General features: G+C 43.2%; 1 protein-coding gene across 2 annotated transcripts in view; it reads left to right on the top strand.

Annotated features, from left to right (window-relative positions):
* Positions 1-1,334: 1,334 nt before the first annotated feature.
* The window catches only part of LPCAT4 (lysophosphatidylcholine acyltransferase 4), a 134,439-nt gene continuing 121,652 nt past the window's right edge, over positions 1,335-14,121 (top strand). Inside the window, exons 1-2 of one of the 2 annotated variants that reach the window (XM_073012022.1) lie at positions 1,335-2,680; positions 2,794-2,937. In XM_073012022.1, the coding sequence (XP_072868123.1) occupies positions 2,929-2,937 (9 nt within the window). In that variant the 5' untranslated portion in view covers positions 1,335-2,680; positions 2,794-2,928. Of the gene's footprint in view, positions 2,938-14,121 lie in introns of both variants that reach the window. The other variant, XM_073012021.1, reaches the window with a different exon arrangement.

Genomic DNA, 14,121 nt, shown 5'->3' with positions numbered 1-14,121 from the left:
TCCTTAGGCCTGGCTTAATATTTTCCTCTGCAAAGAGCCATCTGTAGGGCCAGAGGCCGGCAAAGCCTAACTCATTACTGGATGCCAGTTCCTTTGCCTGACTTTCAGTGACTCCTACCTTACCCTGGGGTTTTATGTTTCTTGTCTCAGCACTAACATTTCTCATTCCTCCACAAGTTGAATTGCTCACTCCAGCCAACTGAAGCATGCTCTTCTTGACACAGTTAACTCTAGGCACATGGTTGGTGGTAGGAAAAAAAAAGCATTATGTCAATTTCATTGATCAACAAAAGTGCGGGCTCCACAGCAAAGCCAACTTGATAGTTAGTGCCTGGGCCTCTGAGTTCAGGAGCCTTCTAGACAAAGGGCTCTGAGCTGAAACATGAGCATGGACACATAGGCCTCCGTCTCGGTCTGATGAGATCATTTGGATACTTGATTGTTATCCCTGAGCATTTTCCTGCCTCATTAATGCACGTGTAGCCAACACAATAATTATCATAGCTAATAACCGCTAAAGCTGAGGACTTTTGTGAGTCAGGCAGTGGCTTTAAAAACTCTAAAGTTTTCACACTCTCATTGAATAATTTCTGTTTTTCAGATCAAGTAACTTAGACTTACTGTCACATTTGGGATTAAGTTTTAAAAAAAAATACAAAGAAAGAAACTGAGGCTTAAAGCTGTCAAGTATTTCACAGCCAGCAAGTGACTAAGTTGGAACTTGAACCCAGGCAGTCCAGCCCTGGGATCCTGTGCCCTTACCCATGATCCAGTGTTGGCTACAGGAAACTAAAGTGTACACATTTTCAACTATAGTTTAAATGGGTGACATATTTTTCCTGTATTTTACCTAGGTGACTTTCAGTTTGGGGGTATTCTACTTACAGAATCTATTGAGCTAGATATTAACTGAGAACAGAAAGAAACTAATGAACTCTGAAAAACATAAAACATGAGCAACATAATATCACCACAAAAGACAAATCAGCACCCAGCCTTCTTGTGACTGTATTTTGCTGACAGTCCACGAGCTAATAATCAGCCTGAACTCAGCAGTGCTCTGTTCCCTTGGGACAGGGACACACACACACACACACACACACACACACACACACACACACACAGAGTTGGTGGTTGTGCTTCCCTGAGCCTCCAGTCAGCCAGTGTGAGGAAGGGACCAGATGGGTCAGGCAGAAAGGTGCTGGGCCAAGGGAGGAGGGGGCAGCCGGGGGCGCGCGCACGCTCTGGACTCGTGCACCCGCCAAAACGGATGCGCCCGGGGCATGCCGGGTTGAAGGGTGAAGGGCGAGGGGCGACGGGGACAGGGACGGGGACGCGGGCAGCCCTTTCCCAGGCGGTAGCGGGGGCGGTGGTGCTGTTGCCCTTTAAGCTGCGGCTTGACAGGAGCGGCGCCTCCCGTGGGTAGAGTCGGTTACAAACGGAGCATCTCCACAGGCCGCCACACAGCTCCCGCCAAGGCCTCCTCCGTGCCCCTTGCCATTTTCCAGCCGCGCTCCCACGAGGGTCGAGGCGGCGGGGAGAAGCAGAGCCGCAAAAGCTCTCCCAGGAGGCCCCGCCGATGGTCGCCGCCATGCCAGCGGTTCCGGACAGGCTCCCCTTCCGCGCGCCTCCCGCCCGAGTTGAGTGTCAGGGCTGAAGGCCAAACTGAAGTTGCTGGCATCTATCTTCCACAAGAACTAGGAGCTGCAGCGGCCGGGTGAAGGGGCAGGGCGAGGGCAGAGAAGGGGCGCCAGGAGTCCCAGGACACAGGGGTGCCTGCCCCGGAGAGGCCCCAGTTCCCCGCCCCTATATCCCGCAACTGGCCTGGCCCTTGCCCCCGGGACTGTGCGAGGCTTGGGTGGGAGGAGGCGGAGGGCGCGTCTCTCCGGCTCCTCGCGCGGGGCAGGCTTGGGGGCTGCTGGCTCCTCTCGGCCCCCGTCGCCGCTCCCCGAGGTGGGAGTCCGCGGCTGCCGAAGCCGTCTCGGGTCCCATGGTCGCCCTCAGTCAGCCGGCCTGCTCCCAAGACCGCGACAGGGCGGTGCGGGGCGGCTCCGGCGCTTTTTGAGCCCAGGAGGGTAAGGGGAAAGGCCTTTAAAATGTTCGGTGTTTTGGGCGGGCGCAGTGGTTCACGCCTGTAATCTCAGCACTTTGCGAGGCCGAGGCGGCGGATCACCTGAGGTCAGGAATTGGAGACCAGCCTGGCCAACATGCTGAAATCCCGTGTCTACTAAAATATATAAGAATTATCTGGGCCTATTGGCAGGCGACTTAATCCTGGGTACTTGGGAGGCAGAGGCAGGAGAATCATTTGAACCCGGGAGGCAGAGGTTTCAGTGAGCCGAGATCGAGCCCTTGTGCTCAAACTTGGGGGATAAGAGCGAGACTTCTCTCAAACAAAAAAAGTTTTTTTGTTTTGAGGCAGGGTCTCACTCTGTCACCGAGGCTGGAGTGCAGTGGCGCGACCTCGGCTCATTGCAGCCTATGTCTCTTGACAGTCCGCGGGTTAAAGCGATTTTCCTGCATCAACCTCCTGAGTAGCTGGGATTACAGGCGCCCGCCACCACGCCTGGCTAACTTGTGTTTTTAGTAGAGACGGGGTTTCACCGTGTTGGCCAGGCTGGTCTCGAACCCCTGATCTCAAATGACCCACCTCTAGCCTCCCAAAGTGCTGGGATTCCAGGTATGAGCCACCGCCCCAGGACCGAAGGCCCTTAAGTTTGAAGGCCTCATTCTTCAGTCAGATTTTCCTTGTTCCTGCGTGCTCAGTCAATTGGTTTTGAATTTGTGTTTAAGGAGAAACTAACAATGAAAATGGACTCGTTGATGGAAGAAAAGTTGGAATGCAGCCTCCGGTGCTGTGTGAGCGATCCCTCTCTCCGGGGCCTGGCTGCGCGCTGTTGTGTTCTGGAAAGGCACATTGTACCATAGATGCGACAGGTAAGAGTCCTGTACAGGTGCTCTGACCTTTTCCTTTCAGGCTTCTGTATCAGCTGTTTTTCCCCTGTAGAATGTGCCCCTTACCTCCACCCCTTAACCCTACCCAATTCGTCTTTACATGTCTGACCATCAAGGCTCTTCTGGATCATATTCAGTTCATGCTGATATTTTCCCTTCTTCCCCTCCTTAGTCCTTACTATTTTTGCTTTGGTCATGTTATGCTATATTCTGTAAGCCTTTAAAATTTTTTTTATGGTGGCAGGGCAGAATATTTTGTAATTATACTTTGTGCTTTTTATCTTTCACTCAATAAATGCTTGGTAAATAATTGTTTTATTGAGTATATGACCCTATTCTAGCTATATTGTGCTTGAACAAAAATCTTAACTGCCTTGTAAGTAAACTGCTAAGAATTTGTCCAAAGTGCAGAGATAACATCAAGAACTTGTCATGGATAGTACAAAAAGGTCTGGAAAGGCTTGATGGAAGTCTGTAAATTGACTTCATGTGAAAGACTGTAAGAAACGAAAATGTGAAGCATGACTGGAGAGCCGGAGTGATAAAGCAAGGGTTCCTTTCTCCAGATCCTTTGTGACAGTGTTATGTGACCTCTTCTAGAAGATCATTCTCAAAGACAACGCCAGCTCGGAACCTAGGAAACCATCCACTGGGTTCCTGCAGGTTAGGTGTTCAAATCCTCATCAGTACCTTTGTTTTCTCTGCCTCGGTTTGCGTACAATGATGTCCTCAGTAGCTGTAATTGCTGTCTGGCTTTGAATACTTAAGCATTTTTTTTAAGATCACAGGGGTTTATGTGCATTTTTATTTTACCAAGTGTTAGAATTTTTACTCTGCTTTTGTGGGCTCTGTGTTAGCTACTTGGTTGTTTTCGTTGGAAAATGATTAGCAGGGAAAACTCGTGTGTGTGTGTGTGTGTGTGTGTGTGTGTGTGTGTGTGTGTGGTTTCTTTTGTTGTCAGAGCACTTAGAACTTATTTTATATGGTAATTGTCAGTTTACTTTATTCTCCACCCCACATTTATTGAACAGCAAAGTATGAATGTGTCCCATAACCAGCCTTCAGAAGAATTACAACTGCTGTATATCTGAACTTTCATGTCTTTTCCTTTTTATTCTTTTTCTTTTTCTTTTTTTTTTTTTTTTGCGATGGAGTCTCACTCTGTCACCCAGGCTGGAGTGCGGTGGTGCAATCTCATCACACTGCAACCTCCGCCACCCAGGTTCAAGCAATTCTCCTGCCTCAGTCTCCTGAGTAACTGAGGATTACAGGCATCTGCCACCCGACCCAGCTAATTTTTGCAGTTTTAGTAGAAATGGGTTTCACCATCTTGGCCAGGCTGGTCTAAAACTCCCGACCTCGTGATCTACCTGCCTCAGCTTCCTAAAGTGCTAGGATTACAAGCGTGAGCCACTATGCCTGGCTGAACTTTCAAGAAGTTCGCGCATCAATGTTTTAAAAAATTATGATATCAAAAGATAGCTGTGTCCTACATTTGGAAAAATAACAAAAACAACATTCTGGCAGGCAGTTTTGCTGACTGGTGCTTGATATAGAGCCACACATTGGTCTCAGTGGATTTATGGAGAAAAATAGAGAAAGTTTTTTCTAAATAAGACCAAAAAATCCTTTTCTTAAGCAGTGACAGGTAAAGAGGTTGTCTTGGTTAACCTTGAAATGTGTTAGCCTTGATTAAGACAGTTTTATGATGGGGATGGTAGTGGTGATAAACTTGTTTGAAATTTGTCCACTTATAGTAACCTTTGTGGTAGCTGTCACAGACAACTTCATCCTCACAGGCCTTAAAATTACTATAAAACTAATAGAATGGAGGAGAAACAAAGGACCTGAATAATTAGATGCTTAGATAATTGTAATGTGTTTTAATAACCTGTGAAAATGAGCAGGTTAGAAGCACTTTAACGTACACTGCCTGAATTTATATTGTGATTTTTGAGCACCATTTGCTGTTTAAAAACTGGTATATTGTAGGTCATATTTTAAAGACAAATAGAAAACTTACCTTTTCAAGATGGATATAAAGCTTAACCTTATCAAAATTACAGAATTTAAAGCATATGATTGAAAAATATTAATGCATAGGTTTAAATATTGGTCATTTTAGATGTCTTTCAAAATAGATTGTCTCTTAAATATTAAACTGAACAAACTGAACATGTTGTAGAGTTTGTGCTGAAGGTTGTTTCCTGAAGTAGTGGATATTTTATAATATGGATAACAAAACCCTCTTATTTTAAGAAATTTAGAAAATTTTTAGGCAAAACTAGAAAATGTTACCGATAATTCTCCCACTCAGAAGGTACCACTATCAGAATTTTGTATTTTTCCAGTCATCTGCTCATCTCTTTTCTGCTATGCTTGTATATGTTCCTTCTTCCTTGAAAAATCAGATTTTTTTTTGTAATCTGCTTTTTCACTCAATAATATTGGAGACCCATGTCATAACTTACTCCTCTACAGTGGCTTCAATTATTATGTGCTTTCTGTTGGATGACTATACCATCTAGTCAGTCATGTCTCCTAGTACTAAATACATAGGGGTGTGTGTGTATTTGTGTGTGTGTGTGTGTGTATGTGTATTTTTGTTTGTTTTTTGTTTTGTTTGTTTGTTTGTTTGAGATGGAGTCTCACTCCGTCGCCCAGGCTGGAGTACAGTGGTGCGATCTCGGCTCAGTGCCAGCTCCACCTTCTGGGTTCACGCCATTCTCCTGCCTCAGCCTCCTGAGTACCTGGGACTACAGGCGCCCTCTACCACGCCCAGCTAATTTTTTGTATTTTTGGTGGAGGTGGGGTTTCAGCGTGTTAGCCAGGATGGTCTCGATCTCCTGACCTCGTGATCCACCCGCCTTGGCCTCCCAAAATGCTGGGATTACAGGCGTGAGCCACCGCACCCGGCCGTTATTTTTTTCTACCTTAACTAATGCTTTAGACATCATTAGGTAGAGCTAAATCCTTGAAACCTTTCAAGTGATGGCTTTCAGTTCTCATTGCTGAATTGATTCCTAGAGATGGAACAAATTATATTACATGGAAACTTTTTTTTTTTTTTTTTTTTGAGATGAAGTCTCGCTCTTGTCGCTCAGGCTGGAGTGCAATGGCGTGATCTTGGCTCACTGCAACCTCCACCTCCTGGGTTCAAGCAATTCTCCTGCTCTAGCCTCCCAAGTAGCTGGGATTACAGGTGCCCGCCACCACACCTGGCTAATTTTTATATTTTTAGTAGAGATGGGGTTTCAGCATATTGGCCAGGCTGGTTTCAAACACCTGACCTCTGGTGATCCACCTGCCTTGGTCTCGCAAAGTGCTGAAATTGCAGGCGTGAGCCACCACGCCTGGCCTTTTTTTCTTCTCGGTACCAGCTTTTATTTATCAGTTTGGTAAAAATGTTAGAAAGTATGCAATAAAAGGCATTCTCACAGTCGTGGCACAAAGTATAATTATGTTTGACTTTCCAGGAAGCAGTTTGGCTTTGTAGAAACTTGCCTAACCTCTCCCCATTTAGGCAAGATGAATTCTGACTACCCCAAGGTAGCCAACCTTGGCCTTGTGATTCCAGATCTCCCAGAAAAAGAGGTCTAGTCTCAGGGAAAACCCGGATTTTCTTGGCTTAGCCCACCTTGACAGCTAATCACTGGAAATGGGGTGGGCTGGTAGAGTCCTTCAGTCAGGTTTTGTGTTAAGAGAGGGAGGTGGAAAGATGGGAGGGAGGTAGCAAAACTGGCCTGAATGGAACTCTGTAAGGTAAAATGGCAAAGGGATGTTTCTTCCAAGGAAGAAATTCTAGGGAACAAAAGAAAGTGGAAGGGAAGGCAGCAGTTCTTAAAGTTTGGGAATCAGGACTCCTTTACACTCTTAAAAATATATTGAGGGCCCAGGGAGCTTTGGTTTATGTAGGTTGTATCTACTGGTATTTATCGCTAGAAATTAAATCAGAAATATTTAAACTATTCTTTAAAAGCTCGCTACATATTGTTATAAATGTTTTTATGAAAAAGTTTCTAAACCCAAAGTAGCACAATCTTACATTTTTTGCAAATTTCTTTGATATTTGGCATGTCATTTTCATCTGCATTCAATTTATTGTGTGATATTTGCTTGAAAAAGTGTGAACAATGTCCAATCTCATACAGATAGCCATTTTAGATTATTGCGGATATATATATATATATATATATATATATATATATATATATATATATTTTGAGATGGGGTCTTGCTTTGTCACCCAGGTTGGAATGCAGTGGTGTGATCACAGCTCACTGCAGCCTCAGTCTCTGGGGACTCAGGTGATCCTCCCACCTCAGCCTCCAGAGTAGTTGGGACTACAGGTGTATCACCACACCTGGCTAATTTTTTGTATTTTTTTTTTGTAGGGACAGGGTTTTGCCATGTTGCCTAGGCTTCTTTTTTGATACTCCATCAAAACTTGGTTTTTCTTGAACTTTGGATCTTTTACCCTTGCATGATATTATAACATCATGCATTGGTCATTTAGAAAATAATGGTTCACCTAGATCTTCTCCATGTTGATACATTTGATTGTACAGTATCAAAATATATTCATCAATATCACCATCAATCTCATCAGAATATTTTTGGAAAGCAATGGTGGATATAAGTTTTATAAAATTCTAATTTTTTGTTCAGAAGCTTGAATTTTATTATTAGCAGTTTTATTATTGAATTTTATTATGGCCTGTCTGTTGTTTTTCTTTTTTTTTTATTTTATTTTATTTTATTTTTTAATTTATTTATTATTATTAAACTTTAAGTTGTAGGGTACATGTGCACAACGTGCAGGTTTGCTACGTATGTATACTTGTGCCATGTTGGTGTGCTGCACCCATCAACTCGTCATTTACATCAGGTATAACTCCCAGTGCAATCCCTCCCCCCTCCCCCCTCCCCATGATAGGCCCCGGTGTGTGATGTTCCCCTTCCCGAGTCCAAGTGATCTCATTGTTCAGTTCCCGCCTATGAGTGAGAACATGCGGTGTTTGGTTTTCTGTTCTTGTGATAGTTTGCTAAGAATGATGGTTTCCAGCTGCATCCATGTCCCTACAAAGGACACAAACTCATCCTTTTTTATGGCTGCATAGTATTCCATGGTGTCTATGTGCCACATTTTCTTAATCCAATCTGTCACTGATGGACATTTGGGTTGATTCCAAGTCTTTGCTATTGTGAATAGTGCTGCAATAAACATACGTGTACATGTGTCTTTATAGCAGCATAATTTATAATCCTTTGGGTATATACCCAGTAATGGGATGGCTGGGTCATATGGTACATCTAGTTCTAGATCCTTGAGGAATCGCCATACTGTTTTCCATAATGGTTGAACTAGTTTACAATCCCACCAACAGTGTAAAAGTGTTCCTATTTCTCCACATCCTCTCCAGCACCTGTTGTTTCCTGACTTTTGAATGATTGCCATTCTAACTGGTGTGAGATGGTATCTCATTGTGGTTTTGATTTGCATTTCTCTGATGGCCAGTGATGATGAGCATTTTTTCATGTGTCTGTTGGCTGTATGAATGTCTTCTTTTGAGAAATGTCTGTTCATATCCTTTGCCCACTTTTTGATGGGGTTGTTTGTTTTTTTCTTGTAAATTTGTTTGAGTTCTTTGTAGGTTCTGGATATTAGCCCTTTGTCAGATGAGTAGATTGCAAAAATTTTCTCCCATTCTGTAGGTTGCCTGTTCACTCTGATGGTAGTTTCTTTTGCTGTGCAGAAGCTCTTTAGTTTAATGAGATCCCATTTGTCAATTTTGGCTTTTGCTGCCGTTGCTTTTGGTGTTTTAGACATGAAGTCTTTGCCCATGCCTATGTCCTGAATGGTACTACCTAGGTTTTCCTCTAGGATTTTTATGGTATTAGGTCTAACATTTAAGTCTCTAATCCATCTTGAATTAATTTTCGTATAAGGAGTAAGGAAAGGATCCAGTTTCAGCTTTCTACTTCTGGCTAGCCAATTTTCCCAGCACCATTTATTAAATAGGGAATCCTTTCCCCATTTCTTGTTTCTCTCAGGTTTGTCAAAGATCAGATGGCTGTAGATGTGTGGTATTATTTCTGAGGACTCTGTTCTGTTCCATTGGTCTATATCTCTGTTTTGGTACCAGTACCATGCTGTTTTGGTTACTGTAGCCTTGTAGTATAGTTTGAAGTCAGGTAGCGTGATGCCTCCAGCTTTGTTCTTTTGACTTAGGATTGTCTTGGAGATGCGGGCTCTTTTTTGGTTCCATATGAACTTTAAAGCAGTTTTTTCCAATTCTGTGAAGAAGCTCATTGGTAGCTTGATGGGGATGGCATTGAATCTATAAATTACCTTGGGCAGTATGGCCATTTTCACGATATTGATTCTTCCTATCCATGAGCATGGTATGTTCTTCCATTTGTTTGTGTCCTCTTTTATTTCACTGAGCAGTGGTTTGTAGTTCTCCTTGAAGAGGTCCTTTACATCCCTTGTAAGTTGGATTCCTAGGTATTTTATTCTCTTTGAAGCAATTGTGAATGGAAGTTCATTCCTGATTTGGCTCTCTGTTTGACTGTTACTGGTGTATAAGAATGCTTATGATTTTTGCACATTAATTTTGTATCCTGAGACTTTGCTGAAGTTGCTTATCAGCTTAAGGAGATTTTGGGCTGAGACAATGGGGTTTTCTAAATATACAATCATGTCATCTGCAAACAGGGACAATTTGACTTCTTCTTTTCCTAACTGAATCCCCTTGATTTCTTTCTCTTGCCTGATTGCCCTAGCCAGAACTTCCAACACTATGTTGAATAGGAGTGGTGAGAGAGGGCATCCCTGTCTTGTGCCAGTTTTCAAAGGGAATTTTTCCAGTTTTTGCCCATTCAGTATGATATTGGCTGTGGGTTTGTCATAAATAGCTCTTATTATTTTGAGGTACGTTCCATCAATACCGAATTTATTGAGCGTTTTTAGCATGAAGGGCTGTTGAATTTTGTCAAAAGCCTTTTCTGCATCTATTGAGATAATGATGTGGTTCTTGTCTTTGGTTCTGTTTATATGCTGGATTATGTTTATTGATTTGCGAATGTTGAACCAGCCTTGCATCCCAGGGATGAAGCCCACTTGATCATGGTGGATAAGCTTTTTGATGTGTTGCTGAATCCGGTTTGCCAGTATTTTATTGAGGATTTTTGCATCAATGTTCATCAGGGATATTGGTCTAAAATTCTCTTTTTTTGTTGTGTCTCTGCCAGGCTTTGGTATCAGGATGATGTTGGCCTCATAAAATGAGTTAGGGAGGATTCCCTCTTTTTCTATTGATTGGAATAGTTTCAGAAGGAATGGTACCAGCTCCTCCTTGTACCTCTGGTAGAATTCAGCTGTGAATCCATCTGGTCCTGGACTTTTTTTGGTTGGTAGGCTATTAATTATTGCCTCAATTTCAGAGCCTGCTATTGGTCTATTCAGGGATTCAACTTCTTCCTGGTTTAGTCTTGGAAGAGTGTAAGTGTCCAGGAAATTATCCATTTCTTCTAGATTTTCCAGTTTATTTGCATAGAGGTGTTTATAGTATTCTCTGATGGTAGTTTGTATTTCTGTGGGGTCGGTGGTGATATCCCCTTTATCATTTTTAATTGCGTCGATTTGATTCTTCTCTCTTTTCTTCTTTATTAGTCTTGCTAGTGGTCTGTCAATTTTGTTGATCTTTTCAAAAAACCAACTCCTGGATTCATTGATTTTTTGGAGGGTTTTTTGTGTCTCTATCTCCTTCAGTTCTGCTCTGATCTTAGTTATTTCTTGCCTTCTGCTAGCTTTCGAATGTGTTTGCTCTTGCTTCTCTAGTTCTTTTAATTGCGATGTTAGAGTGTCAATTTTAGATCTTTCCTGCTTTCTCTTGTGGGCATTTAGTGCTATAAATTTCCCTCTACACACTGCTTTAAATGTGTCCCAGAGATTCTGGTATGTTGTATCTTTGTTCTCATTGGTTTCAAAGAACATCTTTATTTCTGCCTTCATTTCGTTATGTACCCAGTAGTCATTCAGGAGCAGGTTGTTCAGTTTCCATGTAGTTGAGCGGTTTTGATTGAGTTTCTTAGTCCTGAGTTCTAGTTTGATTGCACTGTGGTCTGAGAGACAGTTTGTTATAATTTCTGTTCTTGTACATTTGCTGAGGAGTGCTTTACTTCCAATTACGTGGTCAATTTTGGAGTAAGTACGATGTGGTGCTGAGAAGAATGTATATTCTGTTGATTTGGGGTGGAGAGTTCTATAGATGTCTATTAGGTCTGCTTGCTGCAGAGATGAGTTCAATTCCTGGATATCCTTGTTAACTTTCTGTCTCGTTGATCTGTCTAAGGTTGACAGTGGAGTGTTGAAGTCTCCCATTATTATTGTATGGGAGTCTAAGCCTCTTTGTAAGTCTCTAAGGACTTGCTTTATGAATCTGGGTGCTCCTGTATTGGGTGCATATGTATTTAGGATAGTTAGCTCTTCCTGTTGAATTGATCCCTTTACCATTATGTAATGGCCTTCTTTGTCTCTTTTGATCTTTGATGGTTTAAAGTCTGTTTTATCAGAGACTAGTATTGCAACCCCTGCTTTTTTTTGTTCTCCATTTGCTTGGTAAATCTTCCTCCATCCCTTTATTTTGAGCCTATGTATGTCTCTGCATGTGAGATGGGTCTCCTGAATACAGCAGACTGATGGGTCTTGACTCTTTATCCAGTTTGCCAGTCTGTGTCTTTTAATTGGAGCATTTAGTCCATTTACATTTAAGGTTAAGATTGTTATGTGTGAACTTGATCCTGCCATTATGATATTTAACTGGTTATTTTGCTCGTTAGTTGATGCAGTTTCTTCCTAGCCTTGATGGTCTTTACATTTTGGCATGTTTTTGCAATGGCTGGTACCGGTTGTTCCTTTCCATGTTTAGTGCTTCCTTCAGGGTCTCTTGTAAGGCAGGCCTAGTGGTGACAAAATCTCTAAGCATTTGCTTATCTGTAAAGGATTTTATTTCTCCTTCACTTATGAAACTTAGTTTGGCTGGATATGAAATTCTGGGTTTAAAATTCTTTTCTTTAAGAATGTTGAATATTGGCCCCCACTCTCTTCTGGCTTGAAGAGTTTCTGCCGAGAGATCTGCTGTTAGTCTGATGGGCTTCCCTTTGTGGGTAACCCGACCTTTCTCTCTGGCTGCCCTTAAGATTTTTTCCTTCATTTCAACTTTGGTGAATCTGGCAATTATGTGTCTTGGAGTTGCTCTTCTCGAGGAGTATCTTTGTGGCGTTCTCTGTATTTCCTGGATTTGAATGTTGGCCTGCCCTACTAGGTTGGGGAAGTTCTCCTGGATGATATCCTGAAGAGTGTTTTCCAACTTGGTTCCATTTTCCCCCTCACTTTCAGGCACCCCAATCAGACGTAGATTTGGTCTTTTTACATAATCCCATACTTCTTGCAGGCTTTGTTCATTTCTTTTTCTTCTTTTTTCTTTTGGTTTCTCTTCTCGCTTCATTTCATTCATTTGATCCTCCATCGCTGACATTCTTTCTTCCAGTTGATCGAGTCGGTTACTGAAGCTTGTGCATTTGTCACGTATTTCTCGTGCCATGGTTTTCGTCTCTTTCATTTCGTTTATGAGCTTCTCTGCATTAATTACTCTAGCCATCAATTCTTCCACTTTTTTTTCAAGATTTTTAGTTTCTTTGCGCTGGGTACGTAATTCCTCCTTTAGCTCTGAGAAATTTGATGGACTGAAGCCTTCTTCTCTCATCTCGTCGAAGTCATTCTCTGTCCAGCTTTGATCCGTTGCTGGCGATGAGCTGCGCTCCTTTGCCGGGGGAGATGCGCTCTTATTTTTTGAATTTCCAGCTTTTCTGCCCTGCTTTTTCCCCATCTTTGTGGTTTTATCTGCCTCTGGTCTTTGATGATGGTGATGTACTGATGGGGTTTTGGTGTAGGTGTCCTTCCTGTTTGATAGTTTTCCTTCTAACAGTCAGGACCCTCAGCTGTAGGTCTGTTGGAGATTGCTTGAGGTCCACTCCAGACCCTGTTTGCCTGGGTATCAGCAGCAGAGGCTGCAGAAGATAGAATATTTCTGAACAGCGAGTGTACCTGTCTGATTCTTGCTTTGGAAGCTTCCTCTCAGGGGTGTACTCCACCCTCTAAGGTGTGGGGTGTCAGACTGCCCCTAGTGGGGGATGTCTCCCAGTTAGGCTACTCAGGGGTCAGGGACCCACTTGAGCAGGGAGTCTGTCCCTTCTCAGATCTCAACCTCCGTGTTGGGAGATCCACTGCTCTCTTCAAAGCTGTCAGACAGAGTCATTTGCGTCTGCAGAGCTGCTGCGTTTGTTATTGTTTACTGTGCCCTGTCCCCAGAGGTGGCGTCTACAGAGACAGGCAGGTTTCCTTGAGCTGCTGTGAGCTCCACCCAGTTCGAGCTTCCCAGCAGCTTTGTTTACCTACTTAAGCCTCAGCAATGGCGGGCGCCCCTCCCCCAGCCTCGCTGCTGCCTTGCCAGTAGATCACAGACTGCTGTGCTAGCAATGAGGGAGGCTCCGTGGGTGTGGGACCCTCCCAGCCAGGTGTGGGATATGATCTCCTGGTGTGCCTGTTTGCTTAAAGCGCAGTATTGGGGTGGGAGTTACCCGATTTTCCAGGTGTTGTGTGTCTCAGTTCCCCTGGCTAGGAAAAGGGATTCCCTTCCCCCTTGCGCTTTCCAGGTGAGGCAATGCCTCGCCCTGCTTCAGCTCTCGCTGGTTGGGCTGCAGCAGCTGACCAGCACCGATCGTCTGGCACTCCCCAGTGAGATGAACCCAGTACCTCAGTTGAAAATGCAGAAATCACCGGTCTTCTGTGTCGCTCGCGCCTGTTGTTTTTCTTGAAATGACAGAATCTCATTTTTTGAGAAAATGTCTCCCAAAAATCCCAGTTGAAATAACATTGTCAGTACTCCTTTCAAGTAAAAATGATATTCCATTAAAGTGGTTAATTCACTTCACGACTAAGTCACACGAGGATTTTTTTCTCAGGCAGTCTGTAGGAATGCTCATGTGTGCTTCCAGTTTCATCACTTGAAATATTAAAAAGACATATTCAAGGATTAAGATGTAGTAAAATTTTCACTGCTTCATCATAGGCATTCTTTTTATTTTTGAGACAGGGCCTTG

The sequence above is a fragment of the Chlorocebus sabaeus genome, chromosome 26 (genome assembly GCF_047675955.1).
Source record: "Chlorocebus sabaeus isolate Y175 chromosome 26, mChlSab1.0.hap1, whole genome shotgun sequence".
Lineage (NCBI taxonomy): Eukaryota > Metazoa > Chordata > Mammalia > Primates > Cercopithecidae > Chlorocebus > Chlorocebus sabaeus.
Note: the sequence above shows the minus strand (reverse complement) of the source record. Positions and strands in the feature narration are given on the sequence as shown.